The sequence below is a fragment of the Psammomys obesus genome, unplaced genomic scaffold (assembly GCF_907164565.1).
Source record: "Psammomys obesus unplaced genomic scaffold, mPsaObe1.curated_primary_1811, whole genome shotgun sequence".
NCBI classification, from domain to species: Eukaryota; Metazoa; Chordata; class Mammalia; order Rodentia; family Muridae; genus Psammomys; species Psammomys obesus.
In genome coordinates, this window is record NW_026596064.1 from 22457246 (window position 1) to 22476687 (window position 19442).

A 19442-nucleotide genomic window follows, 5' to 3' on the forward strand; every position below is an offset into this window, starting at 1 on the left:
TCATTTAATGCAGAGTAGAGGGCAGTACCTTCTCAAAGACCAGCATGGCCAAAGGAACCATTCCCATAGAACATACTCAATGGCTGAAGGCTTGGAGAACAGTGGTCAAAGAGACCCCTGTTCCAATCTGTATTGGAGGCAGGCTTTATACTAACATCTATAGAAGAGACGACTTTACCTTCAGAACATGCTCCTGTCCAGGAGGTTAATGGGCCCATTTTTAGAAGCCTAATGAGGGGACAATGGTATGCTCTTGTTCTGTGCCAGAAAGCTTCTAACCCTGTAATCTTACAGGGTTACACACACACACACACACACATACACAGTTTGCCAAAAGGAAAGGTAATATCTGGCATTGTTTGAACCTGCCTTTGTCCATCAGATGGGACAGTAGCAGAATTAAGAATTGTATCAGTCAATCTTGATAATAACACAAGTGTCCACCGTGGGCAGCTATGAGGATATCCTATATAATACATCCTGGCTACCCTTGGGCTACTGTGTCAGGTTGCTTTGAAAGATACCTCACAAGCTGATGGACTTGAGTCAAGCCCCAGTTAAGAGTTAACTCCCAGGGCTACACCATAGCACTCTGTATCATACAGTTGACAAGGTCTGTCCATTCTGGTAACCCTAAACTTGGAACCCAGAACAAAGAGGCCTTTAGCTTATCAAAAGCACATTACCAGGAATTAGTCTGCCCCCCTCACCCACTTCTTCTGTTCACTTGAAAGTTTTGGATTGGGAATGTTGAGACTTCTACACCATAGGAGACTTTCAAGGGTTGGCCTTTAAAGGTGTAGAGTTAAAAAGAAATATCCAGGAAGCTTGAGATGTTACTCAGAAAGTTTTAATGGCAGCTGGAGCCTCATGGCTCTGCTGAGGCATCTGAAGGCCAGAATTGGAACTCAGTGGCTTAGAACATCTAGTTTTGCATAAGTTGTTATAATTACTGACATTCACCAGTATTTATACATCTTTATTTCTAATATTTTAGCTGAAGAAATTAAAAAGCTACGAAAACAACTGGAAGAAATCCAAAAAGAAAATGGCCGATATATTGAATTATTGAAAGCAAATGACATATGCTTATATGATGACCCCACAATCCACTGGAAAGGAAATCTGAAAAACTCGAAGGTGTCTGTTGTTATTCCAAGTGAACAGGTTCAAAAAAACATCATTGTTTATTCCAATGGGAGCCAGCCTGGGGGAAACAGCCAGGGGACAGCTGTTCAGGGAATAACCTTTAATGTTGCTCACAGCTTGCAAAAGCAGACCGCCAATGTGGTGCCAGTACAGAGGACCTGCAAGCTTGTGACTCCTGTGTCTATTTCTGGAGTTTACCCTTCTGAAAACAAGCCATGGCATCAGGCTACAGTGTCTGCACTGCCTGCCAACCAGCCTGTTCCTCTTTGTCTTCCCACTGCCATTTCTGCTCAAAACATTCTTGAACTTTCTACTTCCGATAGCCAATCAAGTGTGCTTGGTGCCACTGGTGGCTCACTGATCACCGTCTCAGTTGGCCCTGAACCTCAGGAACATCGTTCCTTAAACACATGCCTAAATGATCAAAATGCTTCAGAAAATAACAATGGGCAGGAAAGCCCCGAATCATCTAAGAAAGCAATTGCGTGTGTCACAGGCACCTCCTCCAGCCACTCAGCAGCTGCCACTGAGGTGTATCATGAAACCAAGTCTGGCCGAAGCGTGCAGGACTTCAGTAGCGATTCTCAGAGCACCCCTGTGTCAGCTACCACCACGGCGTGCTCCCAGCCTCCTAAGTCTACGGGTGATTCTTCTCCAGCGAGTGTTAGCAAGACAGCCGACTCGGTAAACACCACGACCGCAGTGGCACCAGCTCACGCTGCAGTAGCAAAGGCCGCCCTCCCGGTGAGCAGTCTGTCTGCAAATCCTTTGGACAGTGGTTGGACTCTTTCTTGTTCTCTGCCTTCTTCAACTGTTAGTGCTTCAGATTTGAAAAACATCAACAGCCTTACCCGAATTTCTTCAGCTGGAAACACACAGACAACATGGACTACACTGCATCTTGCTGGAAACACAATTCAGCCTTTAAGCCAGACACCTTCTTCTGCTGTGACTCCAGTATTAAATGAGGCTGGCACCAGCCCTACCCCAGGCAAACACAAGCATGTGGCTACAGGCAACACCTTAAATAATTCCCTTCCACCAGATGGGCAGCCAGTTGAGCAAGTAGTGGTAACTTTGCCTTCGTGTCCACCCTTCCCTATGCAGCCACTAATTGCCCAGCCACAAGTTAAATCTCAGCCTCCAAAAAATATTCTTCCCTTGAATTCAGCAATGCAAGTGATTCAGATGGCTCAGCCAGTTGGGTCAGCTGTCACTGCAGCTCCAGCCAACCAAAATGTTATCATTTTTCAGCCACCCAGCACGACCCCATGCCCGGCAGTGATGAGGGCAGAGGTTCCCAACCAAACAGTAGGTCAACAAATTGTCATCATACAGGCAGCTAATCAGAACCCATTGCCACTCCTCTCTGCTCCCCATCCTGGTCCTGTTCGGCTTCCTGTCAATGGCGCCAGTGCTATAATAGGGTCCCACAATTCAGTACAAACTGTGCCAGCCCCACAGACTTTTGGAGGAAAGCATCTTGTCCACATACTACCAAGACCTTCATCTCTTTCCACGTCTAATTCAACACAAACTTTTTCTGTTACCATGTCAAACCAACAACAGCCTCAAACCATTTCTTTAAATGGACAGCTCTTTGCTTTGCAGCCTGTGATGTCTTCATCAGGAACTACAAATCAAACCCCTATGCAAATTATCCAACCCACCACCAGCGAAGATCCAAATACCAATGTTGCCCTGAACACATTTGGGGCTTTGGCCAGCCTCAATCAAAGCATATCACAGATGGCTGGGCAGAGCTGTGTACAATTGTCTATTAGTCAGTCTGCTAATCCTCAGACTTCTGCAAACAGTCAAACCAGCCCAGCTAACTGTGTTTCACTAACAACAGCTGTACCACCTACCGTGACAACAGAGAATTCAGCCATACTACCCAGTACTTATAATCTTGCAACAGCTTCCTCTACAAACACTGTCACTTGTTTGCCCCCTACCATGAAATCCAAAAGACTGAACAAGAAGCCAGGTGCCAAGAAACACTTAGCAGCTAATAAGCCAGCATGTCCCATGAACTCAGTCAAAGATACAGGCAAGTTAGACAGCCCCAGAACAGACAGCTCATCAGAGCCGTCATGTAGTGAAGGACTGCTGGCCAGCCTTCCTGCTAGCCTACCATCTGTTGCTGTGTCCCAGGCAAAGAATGTTAGTATTTCTGCTTCACATTCTTTGGACATTCTGAATTCTGTATCAGTAATCCCTGAGTCTGTATCCAAAACTAAGTCAGCAGAAGACTATAGCTCATCCTCCCAAGAATCTGAAACAAATGAACAATTTGCAGTGGCCCCAGCAAAATCCAAAGATTCTACTCCCATTTTGCAAGAGCCTTCTCAGGGTACACCGCCAACTACTGTAGCATTGTCCAATGTTACGAAAGCTTGTACTTCAACCAACGTGTTGATTCCATCTTCTGAGTCCCAGATTTTGGTTTCTCAGGTTTCTGGTGTGTCATCCACTACAAACACTTCAAGCACTGACTGTATTTCCGAGATAGAAATGGTGGCAGAACCTTGCCCAGCTCAGCAGGATTCTTTAGACACCATGCAAGCATCAGGGCCTTTAAAGGGGCAAGGTCTAACTATGTTGCTGTCTGAAATTACTAAAGAAAAAGATCTTCAGAAATCATCTATTACAGTGCAGATGGATCATCCTGACTTTTCTCCAGAAAATTCCAAGATAGATGATTCTAACGTCGATTTGCATCCCAAGCAGGAACTATTGCTAATGAACAGTGACAGAGATCCACCACAGCACCACTCCTGCCTCCCTGATCAAGAGGTTCTTAACAGTTCTCTGCTCACCAGCAGGCAGGCCGACTCTCCTATGTCAACCAGCTCTGGCAGCAGTCGTAGTTTCTCGGTTGCATCAATGCTTCCTGAAACAGCCCGAGAAGATGTGACCAGCAGTACAACGGCTAACACATGTGACAGTTGTTCCTTCACCGAGCAAACTGATATTGTGGCCCTTGCAGCAAGAGCGATTTTGGACCAGGAGAACATTGAGAAGGGAAGGGTTGGCGTGGAGACTGATATGAGGGAAGTCACTTCAAAACCTTCTGAAACCTCTTTAGAGGGAGAGCAGCCTTTTAAACCACAGATCCACAAGGAGACTTGCATAGGACAGGCAGATGCAACACCAAATGAATTTACCTCTCAGGATGCAGTGGAAGTAACAGTCGATAGGCCTCTCGAAAAGCCAAGCTGTTCTCTGGGAATTAAAACATCGAATGCCTCCTTACAGGTGCCAGCGCCCCAGCCACCGAGTCTCACCAGTTTAAGTGTGAATAATCTCACCCATCAGAACAGCATCAGCCGCCCTCTGGTCAGCTGCACAGGTCTGTCGCAGACCTCAGAGCAAACATCTGTCCCTGTGACGGTTAATATGACTGTGTCATCCAGTTCTTATGGCAGCCAGCCTCCTGTGCCACCTCTGATGACAGAATACTCCCAGGAACAGCTGAATAGCATGACTAGCGCCATACCAAATCCACAGATTCAAGAACCCCTTTCAAAGCCTACCCATGAAAGCCGTAAAGACCCTGCAAAGCGCACTGTACAAGATGATCTCTTACTGTCTTCAGCCAAACGCCAAAAGCATTGTCAGCCAGCCCCTCTCAGGCTTGAAAGTATGCCCCTGATGAGCCGGACTCCAGACAGCATTCCTGATCAAACTCAGATGATGGCAAGTCAGATCCCCCCAAACTCTTCCAACTCAGTTGCACCTGTCAGCAACTCAGCACATGGAGATGGCCTCACACGATTATTCCCACCTGGAAACAACTTTGTGGCTCCTGCATTAAGGCAGACAGATGTTCAGTGCAGTTCTCAGCCTTCAGTGGCTGAGCAGCAGCAGCAAACCCAGGCAAGTCAACATCTGCAGGTCCTGCAGCAGCATGTACCAGCTCAAGGCGTGTCTCACCTTCACACCAACCATCTGTACATCAAGCAGCAGCAGCAGCAGCAGCAGCAAGCAGGGCAGTTAAGAGAAAGGCATCACTTGTATCAGCTGCAACATCACGTGCCTCACGCAGACAGTGCTGTCCACTCCCAGCCCCATATTGTGCACCAACAGAGAACGCTACAGCAGGAAGTTCAGATACAGAAGAAAAGAAATCTCGTTCAGGGCACTCCTACCTCTCAGCTGTCCTTACAACCAAAGCACCATGGGACTGACCAGTCCAGACCCAAGAGTAGCCAGCCACATCCTCACCATCAGCAGATGCAGCAACAGCTGCAGCAACACTTTGCAAGTTCCCAGCCGGAGAAGACCTGTGAAAACCCTTCAACTAGCCGGGGCCATCATAGCCATCCCCAGAGCCATCTCAGTCAAGATATTCTACACCAGCAACAGGATGTTGGAAGCAGACAGCAAGGTTCAGGAGTTTCTTCTGACCACGTATCTGGCCACAATCCAATGCAGAGGCTTTTACCCTCACGAGGCTTGGAGCAGCAAATGGTGTCCCAGCCAAGTATTGTGACTAGGTCTTCAGACATGACCTGTGCTCCACACAGGCCGGAGAGAAACCGAGTGTCAAGTTACTCTGCCGAGGCGCTCATTGGAAAGCCGTCTTCAACTCCAGAACAGAGAATGGGCATATCGATTCAGGGTTCCAGGGTCTCAGATCAGCTCGAAATGAGAAGCTATCTTGATGTTCCTAGAAATAAGAGCTTGGCGCTTCATAATATGCAGGGTCGCATGGACCATACCGTCACCTCGGATATCCGCCTCTCTGACTGTCAGACATTCAAACCAGGTGGAGCCAGCCAACAGCCCCAGAGTAATTTTGAAGTACAATCTTCAAGAAACAATGAAATAGGTAACCCTGTGCCATCACTGAGAAGTATGCAGTCCCAGGCTTTTCGAATTAGTCAGAACACTGGCCCACCACCAATCGACCGACAAAAGAGATTATCTTATCCACCAGTTCAGAGCATCCCAGCAGGAAATGCTGTCCCACCAAGGGACAATGAGAATACATGTCACCAGAGTTTCATGCAGAGTTTGCTTGCTCCTCACCTTGGTGATCAGGTCATCGGGAGTCAAAGGTCACTCTCAGAACATCCGAGGAATACACAGTGTGGTCCATCTTCAACAATTGAATATAATTGTCCCCCAGCTCGAGAAAGTGTTCATATTAGGAGAGAGAGTGAAAGTCAGAATAGGGAGAGTTGTGACATGTCTTTAGGTGCAATTAACCCCAGAAACAGCAGTTTGAATATTCCCTTTTCAAGTTCCTCTTCCTCAGGGGATATTCAAGGTCGAAACACAAGTCCCAATGTTTCTGTACAGAAGTCCAATCCCATGAGGATTACTGACAGTCATGGGACCAAGGGCCACATGAACCCTCCTGTCACATCCAACATGCATGGGGTTGTGAGGCCAACTTTGCCACATCCGCCTGTGTCTCACGGGAATGCTGACCAGGGGCCCCCTGTTCGACAGGCTAACTCTTCAGTTGCCCAGAGATCAAGACACCCCCTGCAGGACAGCAGTGGTTCCAAAATCCGACAACCTGAAAGGAATCGTTCTGGAAATCAAAGGCACAGTAATGTCTTTGATCCTAGTCTTCCCCATCTTCCTCTCTCTACTAGCGGCAGTATGATTCTCGGACGACAACAGCCTGCTGCAGACAAGAGAGGCAGTATTGTTCGCTTCATGCCTGACAGTCCACAAGTACCTAATGATAATTCAGGTCCTGACCAGCATACACTGTCACAAAATTTTGGTTTTCCTTTTATTCCTGAGGGTGGCATGAACCCACCAATAAATGCTAATACTTCCTTTATTCCGCAGGTTACTCAGCCCAGCGCCACACGAACGCCAGCTCTCATCCCAGTAGACCCCCAAAACACTCTCCCCTCCTTCTATCCCCCATACTCTCCTGCTCATCCTACCCTGTCCAATGACATTTCAATCCCGTATTTTTCTAATCAGATGTTCTCCAATCCTAGCACAGAGAAAGTGAACAGTGGAAGTTTAAACAACCGATTTGGATCAATTTTGTCTCCTCCCAGGCCTGTTGGCTTTGCTCAGCCGAGTTTTCCTCTTCTCCCGGAGATGCCGCCAATGCACATGGCCAACTCTCACCTATCGAATTTTAATATGACATCATTGTTTCCGGAAATAGCAACGGCTCTTCCTGATGGCTCAGCAATGTCACCTTTGCTCACCATAGCAAACTCCTCTGCTTCTGACTCTTCCAAGCAGTCCTCAAACAGACCTGCTCACAACATAAGCCATATCTTAGGTCACGATTGCAGCTCAGCTGTTTAACCCAGAGAAACCAACTGTCCAGGTTTGGGCTGAGATAACAACTGTTGTTGTGTGTACACATGCACATCGAGGGAGCTTGTGTGGGGGTGTGTCGCTGTATTGGATAACCATTCTTTCAGTTAGCTTCTGACTTCAAGGAAGCCACGTCAGAGAGGATGCATACGCTGGGCTTGTCAAAACAATCATCTTTCATTTCTGAGTGATGTACTTTCTTTAATCTTCTAAACAATTTACCTTTCCAAGTGTGCTTTGTAATCTTTTACCCCCTAAGTACTAATCAACCGGAAGTTGATGAGATCTTGTCACAGGCTACGTGGTAGAAAGAAGCTGTGATTTTTAAACTCTGTTATTGATAAGTGATAAAAGAGAGGGTTGAGATGCTTAAGTTGGAAATCCAAAAGTAACAGCAACTTGAAAAAGCATGATTTATCACTAGGTGCAACATTTAACAGTTCTGAACCTTGGCAAGTGATGAATTGATAATGAGTTTAATTCCCATAAGTAAAAATGTCAAGCAGAATAAAAATAAATGAAGTGTTTGATAATCCTTCATTCTTGAGCTTTGATACAGAGACTTCTTAATTATAATTTTTAATAAACTACCTAAATTTCATGTCTTGTTCTTCAAAGTAAGGAGCCACATTACCCTTTAATGTGCCAATGTTCTGTAGAGCAAAAGTCTTCCTTAGACAGTGAGCCTTAAAAATACAAAGCTAAGACAAATGCAGAAATGTCCTCCAGTTAGTACTTGGGTTTTGCATTAGGCCAAAGAATAACAGCAGCTGTATTGTGGCTTTTCCTAGGGTCAGTTAGTGACCAGTGTTTCATCAGTTGAATTGATTTACTATTCTCTCTTCATTCTATTTATTTGGTCTTGAAATAAATTAATTTACAATCACTTAAATGTTAGAACTGCTTAGTAAATATTGTGTTTAGAAGACACATTTGAGCCTTTCAGATACTTCAGAATAGTTTTAAGTTTTCTCAGTATTTTAATTTGCTGATTATTTATATTAAATATGGCATTGTAAACTGCATTTTATCCTTCTTAACAATTATAATAGGAAAATGAATTCATTATTTTTTGTAGGTATGAAATGGTGCTTCACAAAAATACATTCTATGTCTCTTGAGCTCATGAGTGAGTGCATGTGAAAGCGGGTTTTAAAGAATAGACTAGTACTTACTATTAAAGATGTATATCACATATATATTTATTTATCATGTCGGACATGATAAATAGATATAATCTTATCTCAATTAAAAATGAAGAAATTGGAAAAGGCATTAGAACTACTGTCTACAAATGGGAAACTGAGGTTTGTTCTAAAGCAGTGGTTCTCAACCTTCCTAATGCTGTGGCCCTTTAATACAGTTCCTCATATTCTGTTGACTCCAAACCATAAAATTCTTTTCATTATTATATAACTGCAATTTTGCTAGCGTTATGAATTGTAATGTAAATATCTGTTTTCTGATGGGCTTAGGCATCCCCTGTGAAAGATCCCCCAAAGGGAGCACAACTCATAGGTTGAAAAACCCTGCTCTAAAGCATAGAAAAACATGCTGTAGGTTTTTAAAATTTTTCTCTCTTATACATTACATTTCAATTACAGTTCTCCCTCACCTCCCCCAGATCTACTCCTCTTCTATTTCCCGTAAAAAAGAAAGAGAGAGAAAGAGAGAGAGAAAGAAAGAAAGAAAGAAAGAAAGAAAGAAAGAAAGAAAAAGAAAGAAAAGAAAGGCTTCCCAGGAATAGTAACTGAACACAACATAGTAAGTTATAATGAGACTAGGCACGAACCCTCATATTCAGGCTGCACAAGGCAACTCAAGAGGAGGAAAGGGGTCCTGCTGTAGATATTTTTTAACCCTACCAAATTAGTAACAAATTTAAAAGCATATATTGAATCATGAGAACTCAAAACTACAAAAAAATTGCTTGTACTGAATTTTTTTTAAACTATTTAAACTCATAGCTATCAGTTGTTGCTACATTCTGTTAAACCAGAGATTAACCGGAGCCCTGTCGCGCAGTTGTCATTACTGCAGTCACAGCCAATGACAACAGTGAGCTAAGGATACTGAGAAGGAGTACATCATTAAAGTTGACATCCATGATATAAAAAAAAATATATGGAACATGGGTCTTTTCTGTCAGATACTATAAATGAATATACTGAATGGAGAGAGAGGTACATAGAGATAGACCTGTTGTCTTGGTGGAAGCAAGCCCAAGGACCAACATAGGTTTTGGTTTTTGGAGTTTTTGTTTTTCATTCGTTTGGTTGGTTGGTTTGGTTTCCATATATATATATATATAGACAGTTTCCCGAGGCCTGGTGAGAGTCAATACCACTGAATGCCTATCTAAAGGCTCATCAGAAGGGTTGCTTGTGCCTCTGTCAACTGCTGTCACCAAAGCCCTCTGTTTCCGCTGCCCTTGAAAATCACCCATCCTGGTGAACAAAGCAAGTGTGTGTGTGTCCTCCCTGCACACGAGTCCTGTGGTTAAAAGAGAACTTCACGATTGCATCACTACCACAACGGATTGCATGGATACCACAGTAGAAAGGCTACTAAGGAAAAGGAAACATTTATGAATTGCTTTTAGGCATTACTATTCACAGTTTTCTTTGTACTCGAAAGGTCCGATCTGCTGATTTCGCTAAAGGTAGTGCTCTCTATGACGAGTCATCCTCCTGCCCCACCTTCTCTTCTCAGTGGCTGTCTGTCTATTACATGCGTCCTCACATCATGGTGGCTCTTGGGTTTTGAAGGGCAGGCTTGCTCTAATGGAACTAAGGTAATATGCCCTGGCCAAAGTCCAGCTTTGTGCTGTGTTTCTGAGATAGGGATCTTGCTACATTGTCCAGACTGGCAGTAAGTTCCTGGGCATGAGCAGTGCTCAGCCTCCTAGGTGGCTGGGACTAGAGGTGTGCTCTGCCACCCAGCTGAGAAGCTCCACTTGCGATTGCCTTGCCTGCCGCACAGAGCCCTACAGCCTGTTCCTACTTTGGTTTGTCTGTGTGTGCTTGACCGGCTGCAGCTCAGCTCCATGCTGAGACAGCATTGCACTGTCAGGGCTTTCAAGCTGAGAGTCCAGTATTGTGATGTTGACTGCCTCGCAATCTTTTGTGACCCTCTGGAGAGAGACATGAAAGTCCAAAAAAAAAAAAAAAAAAAGAAAATTGGTTCCTGCTTGCATGTGGCTCTAATTAAAGACAGAATGCATTTGTGTATTAGAGATCATTTCATACATGGACTCAGGTGAGAAAGAGTCCACGCTGCGCTCCTACTGAGTTTAAAAGTCTGGGTACTTTTCTGTTAATAATTAATGCTCTATGATTCGGGGAGGAACATGGTTTCTGTTAATGTCTGGGTGAAACATTTTTGATGTAATGACAGAAAATGCACTCAGGTTCTGTCATCGTCCTCAGCTTATTCCCGTGGCTCTATAAAGTGTCTCTACAGATAACGTAATTTCTGGAAATACTCAAAATCATGTTTGCTTCCCAAGTGAGAGTCCCTGCCTGAATCGTTTTGTTCTAACTATTGATCATAAGGAGCCCCTGAGAGTGCTTGGCCCCTCTCATCATCCCACAGGAGGCTCTGATGAAGACTGTTAGATTTCTGTAAGCTTCAATGAGGTTGTCAAATATGTCACTCACAGATGAAGAAAATCCACTGTAATATTGTTAGCGAACATTAGGTTTTTATGTCTTCAACTTCTTCAGGAGTTGTAATTTGTTCTTACTAGAACAGCTCTGAGATGCCGGAGCTCACTCCTTTTCTTGAGTTGGGAGCAGGATTTCCACAGCGGTGTGTGTTCAGACGTCCGAGGGATCCGAACCGTGGGCTGGGAGGTAGGAGTGTCTGCAGCAGTCGCAAACCCAGGTCAGGATTACGCCGAACTGCAGAAGGTCAGCTTTTGGAAATCAGCCTTTCTAAAGCACACACTTGTTTAAGCATCTTAAGGGGACTTCTTTAGCCTTGTATATTGCCTTCTAATATTAGCCATCTCATGGAGAGGCTAAAACTTCTACTCCAAAAAAAGATGTAGAAACACATTTTAATGAAAACATAAATGTTAAAGGGTTAAAACTTGTTTCTGTGCTTCTTTCTTAGTTTATCTTTCCTTTGCACAGGTGCGTAGCCTCTTGCTTGTTTTTAGCTGTGCCACATCCCTGGGATACTTTTCCCTATATTGGATGTGATAGGCCCACCCTCTGTTAGATCAGTGTGTGGTAGTGGGTCCCAGCGTCCGCCTTTTGGCAACTGCTAGGCCTCTCTCTTAAAGGGCAACAATACCTCAAAATGCCATTAAAGTTGATTTAAGAGATTTCGGCATGTGGGAATGACTGCATTCCTGGGTTTGGTGACCTTTTCCCCTATGGCGGAAGGAAAGGCAAAAGTTGTACCAAAATAGAATGGCCTTCAGTTCATATCCTCAGAGGCCTGAAAGTCACTGCAGGGCTGTCACATAGGCGCTGGCTACCTGGAGGAAGTGTGCCTGTGGCTGTTAGATCTGGAGGGCAACAATTAGCCGGTGGCAAGAGAGACACAATCTCTGAGTGGTGATTCTGCAATGTGTTTATGCAAATCAGCTTCTTTCAGTGATGCCTTTCAAGCTAAATGTTAGCATTATGTTTTCCTTCCCCAAAGTTCTACCAAAAAGATTTTGTGTTTGTTTGTTTGTTTGCTTACTTGTTCTTTGCTTAACTATATACTCTGTGTTCTACTGTGCTGGGCTGAATTCTTCTATAGGAAAATCTAAACTGTATTTTGGAGCTCCTGTGGTTCTCACCATGCTCAGATGGAGGCAGTCCAGGCAGGCTGGGAGACCCAGGACTTTGGGCTCAGAGCTGCTGGTCCTGACCCCATGCCTCTGCCCTGGTACCGCACTCTGCCCGAAACCGTGCCTCTGAACAGAGACCAGAACATATCACCAGGCCAGCCCTGTGTGGCAACAAAGGAGCTCCAGGGTTGGTCTAGGCTGTAGTCAGAGGCCTCCTAGATGACAAGTACACGGGATGCTTTTCACTCTTGCCTTAGCTCCCCTGAGCCACTGTTGACAGAGTCAGTAGTGAGATGTGTAACTGAACCTGTAAACACTGCTTGAATGGCAGGCAGTCCTTCAGTGTCTGTATTTCTACATTTGCATAAACTCTACCTGGTAATCCAATCACCTCCACCTCTTCTTCCTCCTCCTTCTCCAATTCTTCTCTCTCTCTTTTTTTTTACTTTGAACATATATGTTGTCAGGTGCTTCATAAACATAAGTCAATTTAGGTTGAGAATGTTGGGCACAATCTTGAAGTTCTTTTGAATGAATACGTAACCCATCATTAGATTCCATGAGACGTGGACAAAATTTCTCTTGTAATGTAGCACACTTTTTTTTAAAGATGATTTTTAACTTTTGGGGCCCGGTTATGTGTGCAGCTGTATATGCAGTATGTAAGAGGGAACTGAAGCTCAGCCTGTTTAACTGTGTCTTCATGTTCTCTGAGGCCTCTCTGCCCTCCTGCTCCTGGAGTCTTAAAGTAATTTTCATTTGTAAGGGCACAGGGCTTGACTCTCGTGCTGAATTTGTGAAGTGTTGAACTGTTATCTTCCAAGAAGGGACCAGACAGTGTGGCTTAAGACGCTGCAGTTGTGTTACTGTGAAGGAAAATTCTGCTTTCAGCAGGCTGTGTGTGTGTGTGTGTGTGTGTGTGTGTGTGTATTTTCATTTGTTTTATTTTTAAAGGTTGAAAATTGAGAACATGATTACCTTCACAGATTATTTATAGATACACTGGGTGTGATGCTTACTGTAGGAGCAAACACCAGGGAAACGTGAGTTTTAGTGCTTCAGTAGTGTAATATTTTATCTATGACCCAGCCAGCACTGTGCTGTGCACTGTGTCCTATAAACTGTAAATCACCTGCTTTATACTTCTAATGGAAACTAATTTGTTTTGTAATGGAATACAGAGCAGATATGTATAATAGGATCAAAACTGTCCGACCATTGTATATAAGAATAGGTCCTGTTTATTTTGACATCTTTTTACAAATGCATTGTATTAGGGTGTGAATATTCCAAAACATGCTCTTGTTTAAAGTTTTGAAATTTTTATTGTTAAATGTAACATTTTAATGGTTGTAATAATTATTTGTATAGATATGAATATAGTATTTTATTTAAGAAAATAAACTTTGCAATTTTTGCATTGTGAATTCTCTTTTTCCCCATTTCACTTCAAAACTACTTGTTTTGCCTCTGAATTAGTATATTTTAATTTTGCCATATCGATACACAGGATGTGATACTTGCCATCTATCTGAAAAGATCACATGACACATTGCCATTGTGCTCGTGTTCCCAAGTGCTATACTTCCAGCAAATCAGTTGTGATGGGGCCTAACCTGGGTTCCAGTGGCAGCAGAGGACGGCAGGAGCAGTGGTGGCAATAGCCTAGAGTCACTCCCCAGCGAGGGTGAAGCCAGGCAGGCGAAAGGCCACAGATGTTCCCCAGAATGTCCTTGCAGCTGGGTCCCCACCAGAAAGTGCTTCCTACCCTGAGGGGGTCTCCCCCCACTTCAGTTAATCATTTTAAGAAATATTCTAGTAGCCCTGGCCAAAGGAGTGTCCCATAACTGATCTCAGATCTCATCAAGTTGACAAAATTCACCATCACACCTAGTCTTTGTCTTGTTCTGTGTTAACTGTCACCGTAACAAGTACCCGAGAAAACATTTTGAAAGAAGGATTTCCTTTGGATTGTGATTTCCAGGTTCCACTCTCTGGCCAGCTGGATCCTTTGTTTCTGGTTCTGTGGCGTGGCAGAACAGTGAGGCACAGCACAGCTGCACACTTCATGGTAGCCAAGAAGTAGAGAGCAACAGACACAAAAGGGGGCATGGTAAGAAAAGCCCTTCACGGGGCTGGAGGGCTGGCTCAGCAGTTAAGAGCATGCCAGTGTCTTACAGAGGGCCCCAGTAGGGTTCCCAGCAGCCGTGCTGGGCAGCTACATTTGCCTGTAACTCCAGTCCAGGGGCTCTGTGGTGGTTTGAATGGGATGTCCCTGTTGTCTTTGGCGTTTAGATGCTTGGTCCCCAGTGGGTGGTGCTGTTTGGGAAGTTTAGGTGGTACAGTCTTGCTGGAGGGAGTTTGTCACTGGGGCAGGCTCTGAGTAAAAAGCCTGGCCTGCCTGCAGTTTGCTGTCCTCTGCATCCTGTTCCTGCTGCTATGCCTGCTGCCATGCCTCCCAGCCAGGAGGAGTTCCCATCCCTCTGGGACCATAAGCCCAAATAAACTGTTCTGTAAGTTGCTTTGGTTGTGGGTGTCTTATCACAGTAACAGAAAAGTAACTCACGTCTGATGACCTCTTCTGGCCGCTGTAGGCCCCTGCACTCCTGTGCACAGACATGGATAATTAAGAATAAAACTTTTTTTAAATGAAAGATAATAAAATCCCTCCAAAGACCTCACCTACTTTCTCCAATTAAATCTTGCCTCCAAGATTTTCCACTACCTCCAAGTAATGCCATCAATCATGACTGTATCAATCACCAAATTAGCTGTTTATCATCAGGTCAGGATCCTCATGTTCCAGAGACTTCCAATGACTGAATCTATCAGCTCCATACCAAGCCTGAAATATATGAGCAATTGGGGATACATTTCATGTTTATATAATAACATTCTAATACATAATTATATATAATTTTATTGAACATAAGATGAGAACCACAAAGGTAACTTAAGTAACCCAGAAAAAGAGTGCATAGGACTCCAAAGCTCAAATTATTTTCCTGTTCCTGGCTTCTTGAGAATTGAGATTAAGACACGATATTCTAGAACTGGAGAGATAGCTCAGTGGTGAAGAACATTTCCTGCTCTTCCGGAAGACCCAGGTTCAATTTCCAGCACCTACATGGTGGCTTACAACCATCTGTAACTCCAGTCCCTGGGGTTATGACATCCTTTCCTTGCTTCCACCACCGGAACACGTGTGGTGCACAGATGTATATGCAGACAAAACACTCATCCACATAAAATAATGAAAAAATAAAGAGGAAAACTTGCCTGTGGAAGTTCAAATCTAAGCTGGTTTCTCTCGGCCTATTTCAGTAGCATCCTGGATTTTCTGCCCCCTCGCCCCCACACACACTGCATGATGGACAAGTACTTTATGAGTAAGCTGTACCTGGGGCCCACTTGTCACTGTTAGGAGAGGAAGGACCTGTGGTGCTGCTTTGTGGCTGGTGGCTTCAGGTAAGTTACATAACTACCCTGTGTCATAGTTAATTTTTGCTTGTTCATTGCTACTGTTACCTGACCGGTCTACCTCACAGGTGTTATAAAAGAGAAAAGTTTTATATTTGAAAGTTTTTTTTTTTTCTCCCACTGTTGCAAAACAACAAAAACTCATGTAAAATGGCAACATCTTGGTTCTTTTCCCCATCCCCGCCCTTGAGGCTGACCCTGGGGCCTCCACTTCGGACTGCTTAGCTGAGCGATGCTGACTTCTGCTTTGGCTGTTTCTTTGTCCCGTGCAGAATGAAGAGGTTAGGTCGCTCTGCTTCCTGGATAAAGCCAGCCGTCAGGTTGCTCGGTTGAACGGCCATCATTGTACATCATGCGCACACTCAGGCAAGCCTACTTGTTTGGATGGGGAGATGAACATCCAGCCTTTGTCCTCTGTACCACTGTCAGTGGTGTGTCCCCCTCCTTAGCCCCAGATCTGTGGGTCTGTGAAGAGCCTGCGTCCAGACTGAGAGTGGAGAACTTACTGCTTCAGGGACTTGTCAGGAGATCCATGATTGAATTAGGTTAGATTCTAGATTTTTTTGATTGATGTTATGGGGCAAACATACAGATTCACATTTTATATACACTGTACATGTGTTCATGTGTGTTTAAGTCCAGAAGACATATTTTACAAGCAGGGAATTGGAGGAGCTGGAGCGATGTTTCGTCAGTTAAGAGCACTGGCTGCTCTTCAGAGGACTCAAGTTCAATTCTCACTACCCACCTGGCAATCACAGCTGTCTGTAACTCCTGTTCTAAGGGATCCAACACCCCGATACACACATACACACAGGCAAAACACCAATGGGTGTGAAATTAAAGAACAAGTTAAATTTCAAATAAAATAAAATAAAATTGGATAGTATGTTCCTGTTTTAATATGGTTCCACAACCAAATTGTGTTGATTTTTTTTTCACCATTTCTGGACAAACTTAGAAAGAATTTGTCATCTTACTACAAACGAATTAATACAAGTTTCCAGTGCAGTTATATCCTCTGCCTAAGTTTTGCTGAGATGAAAGCACAACCTTATCAGTGAGGGCAGGACCCAGTGACAAAGATGGTTTAACCACTGACTGGCCTTAGAAATTCTGTCATGTCCATTGGGCTGACACAGTCAGTCTCACAGGTCCTGCTGGATGACCTTTTTTTGACTCTTGATGACTATTCCAGTCTCTGATATATATTTAAGTTTGAAAACATTCTGCATCATTCCTCTGCTTTCTGTCCATTTACAATTTTAGTTTTGAATCAGCAGGCTTCCAAAGCTTCATCGCATGTGAATTTTAATTCAAAACGAGAGTCTTTGGGTCTACAGCTCTTTGCCAAGTGCAAGCACTGAAAAAAAAAAAAAAAATATATATATATATATATATGGAGAGAGAGAGAGAGAGAGAGAGAGACTTTAACTCTACAGGCTTTGAAACGGATGCAGCCATGCTCATGTGAATCCTGCTGTTTCAATTTAGAGAGCCAAACATTCCCAAAACTTTAGTGTCATTGGCTGGCTCCCCAAATGGCCTCGTAGTTTCATTGTAACTTCAGTTTCTGTAACATCAATGTATCTTGAGTGTCAAAGTAGCCATCACTTTCTGTAAATAAGCTCAGATGCCAAGTAGTTATATAATAGCAGGCTATGTGTCTTGCATGTGTGGAAATACACCCAGAAAATGTCTGGATCTTTCCTGTGGTACAATTTGTGACTCGCCTGACCTGAGCGATACATTACTGACTGGAAATTCAGGTTCCTGCTGCAGTCCTTCACCTAATGGAGCAGTGATTGCTCTTCAAACCAGTTTCTCCATGTGGAAGATGAGGAAGGTTTTGTGTAGGGTTTGCTCCAATGGTATGTACTGTCTTGGCAGGGTGCCTGATTAATGGATGCTCTTGGAATCATCTATTCTGCCACCTCTGGAATAGAATCAGGAGCTGAGGGACCAGTTGCCGGGTGAGATGTTAGATCCTGTCTTGCTGGAGCAAACTCAAGCTTCATATTTGTTCTGTAGCAGGAGAGGACCTAAGGAGACATGGCTTTGCTCATTTGATGATGAATTAAGATGCTCCCCACCCCAGCTGTCCCTCTCTCTAAAATCTTTACTCTCTGCTGGCACTCAAAGTGGGCATTTCATTTTTTTCTTATGAAATACATGAAATACAAAGCATCTCTTATTTGTTGGCATTTCCCTGTTTATTTGAAAAGACAGATTTTTCCTTCTGGGCATGACATTCCAGGCTGGGAGAACCCAGTGGATGTCAGCTTGCCTGTTAGTCTGCATTCTTCATTCTTTTGCAAAAGATTCTTATATAGTCTTGGTTGGCCTAGAGGTTAGTGTGTAACTGAGGTATCTTAGTTAGGGCTTCTATTGCTGCCATGACAAAATCAGTACCAAAAAGCAAACTGGGAAGGAAAGTGTTTATTTGGCTTACACTTCCACATCATAGTCCATTATTGGAGGAAGACAGGACAGAAACTCAAGCAGGGCTGGAACCTGGAGGCAGGAGCTGACGCAGAGGCCATGGCGGGATGCTGCTTACTGGCTTGCTGTACATGGCTTTCTCACTCTGCTTTCCTATAGAACCCAGGACCACCAGCCTAGGGATAGTACCACCCACAATGGGCTGGCCCCTCCCCCACTGGTCATTAATTGAGTGGATTACTGCTGGATCTCATGGAAGCCTGTCCTCAACTGAAGCTCCTGTCTTTCTGATGACTCCAGCTTGTGTCAAGTTGACACCCAAAACCAGCCAGTACACAAATGTAACGTTGGACCCCTTTTTTCCCAGTGCTGTGGACTGAACCCCAGGTCTAGTGATTGTTATACAAGAACTCTACCTCTGAGCCAAATCTATAACTCTTCAACTTTGGGCTTCTGGTCCTCCTGCCTTTCACTTCCCAAATGCTGGGATCACAATGCACCCCCATGCTCAGTTTATGTAATGTCAAACTCAGGGCTCCATGCACGCTGGGCAAGCACTCTAATAACTGAGCTACACTGATAGCCCCTATGTGTGGTATTTTAAAATGTCACCTGAGGTAGCTGCAGGTCTCTGTACTCTCAGCTCAGAGGCTCTCGAGGGCTTGCCTTGCCTTTCACCTTAATCTACTTAACCAACTGGGGCTGGAGAGATAGCTCAGCAGTTAAGGGCACCGGCTGCTTTTACAATTGCCAGTACCCGAGTTCCAGCACCCACATAGCATCTCACAACTGTCTGTAATTACCCTTCCAGAAGATCGGGCACCCTAACAGAGACAATACATGCAGCCAAAACACCCATGCACATAAAACAAGCAAACAAGCAATGTTTAAGGATCTACCTAACAAACAAGTGAAAACCCTCTGCATCAAGTTTGCTCTTCATCCTCTGGGCCAGCCACTCTTTCCTAACATTTGTGTAGCGTTCTCACTAAACGACACTCTTCAGGCTCTCTCCGTGATTGGTTACCAACACTATATGCACTGGGAAGTTACACCATTTTCTTCCCTTGTATGTTACCTCTTCATTTTTATCACCCTGGAAGCAACTGAGTTTCCTTCCATGTCCAGTCTCAACTTGCTTACTCTGATGGCTGCTCTTAGTTGTTAACTTGATCACATCTGGAAAAAATATATAAACCCTAATTCCGGTGGCAACCCACATAAAAGAACATGGAAGAAGGAAGACTTTGCTTTTTTTTCCTGCTTGCCCTCACTCTCA

The 19442-nt window shown here is 44.2% G+C and overlaps 1 protein-coding gene across 1 annotated transcript in view; it reads left to right on the forward strand.

Annotated features, from left to right (window-relative positions):
• Positions 1-13661, forward strand: part of Usf3 (upstream transcription factor family member 3) — a 55771-nt gene extending 42110 nt beyond the window's left edge. Inside the window, exon 7 of the mRNA XM_055625010.1 lies at positions 998-13661. Coding sequence (XP_055480985.1) covers positions 998-7443 — 6446 coding nt within the window. The 3' untranslated portion in view covers positions 7444-13661. The remainder of the gene's footprint in view (positions 1-997) is intronic.
• Positions 13662-19442: the final 5781 nt, after the last annotated feature.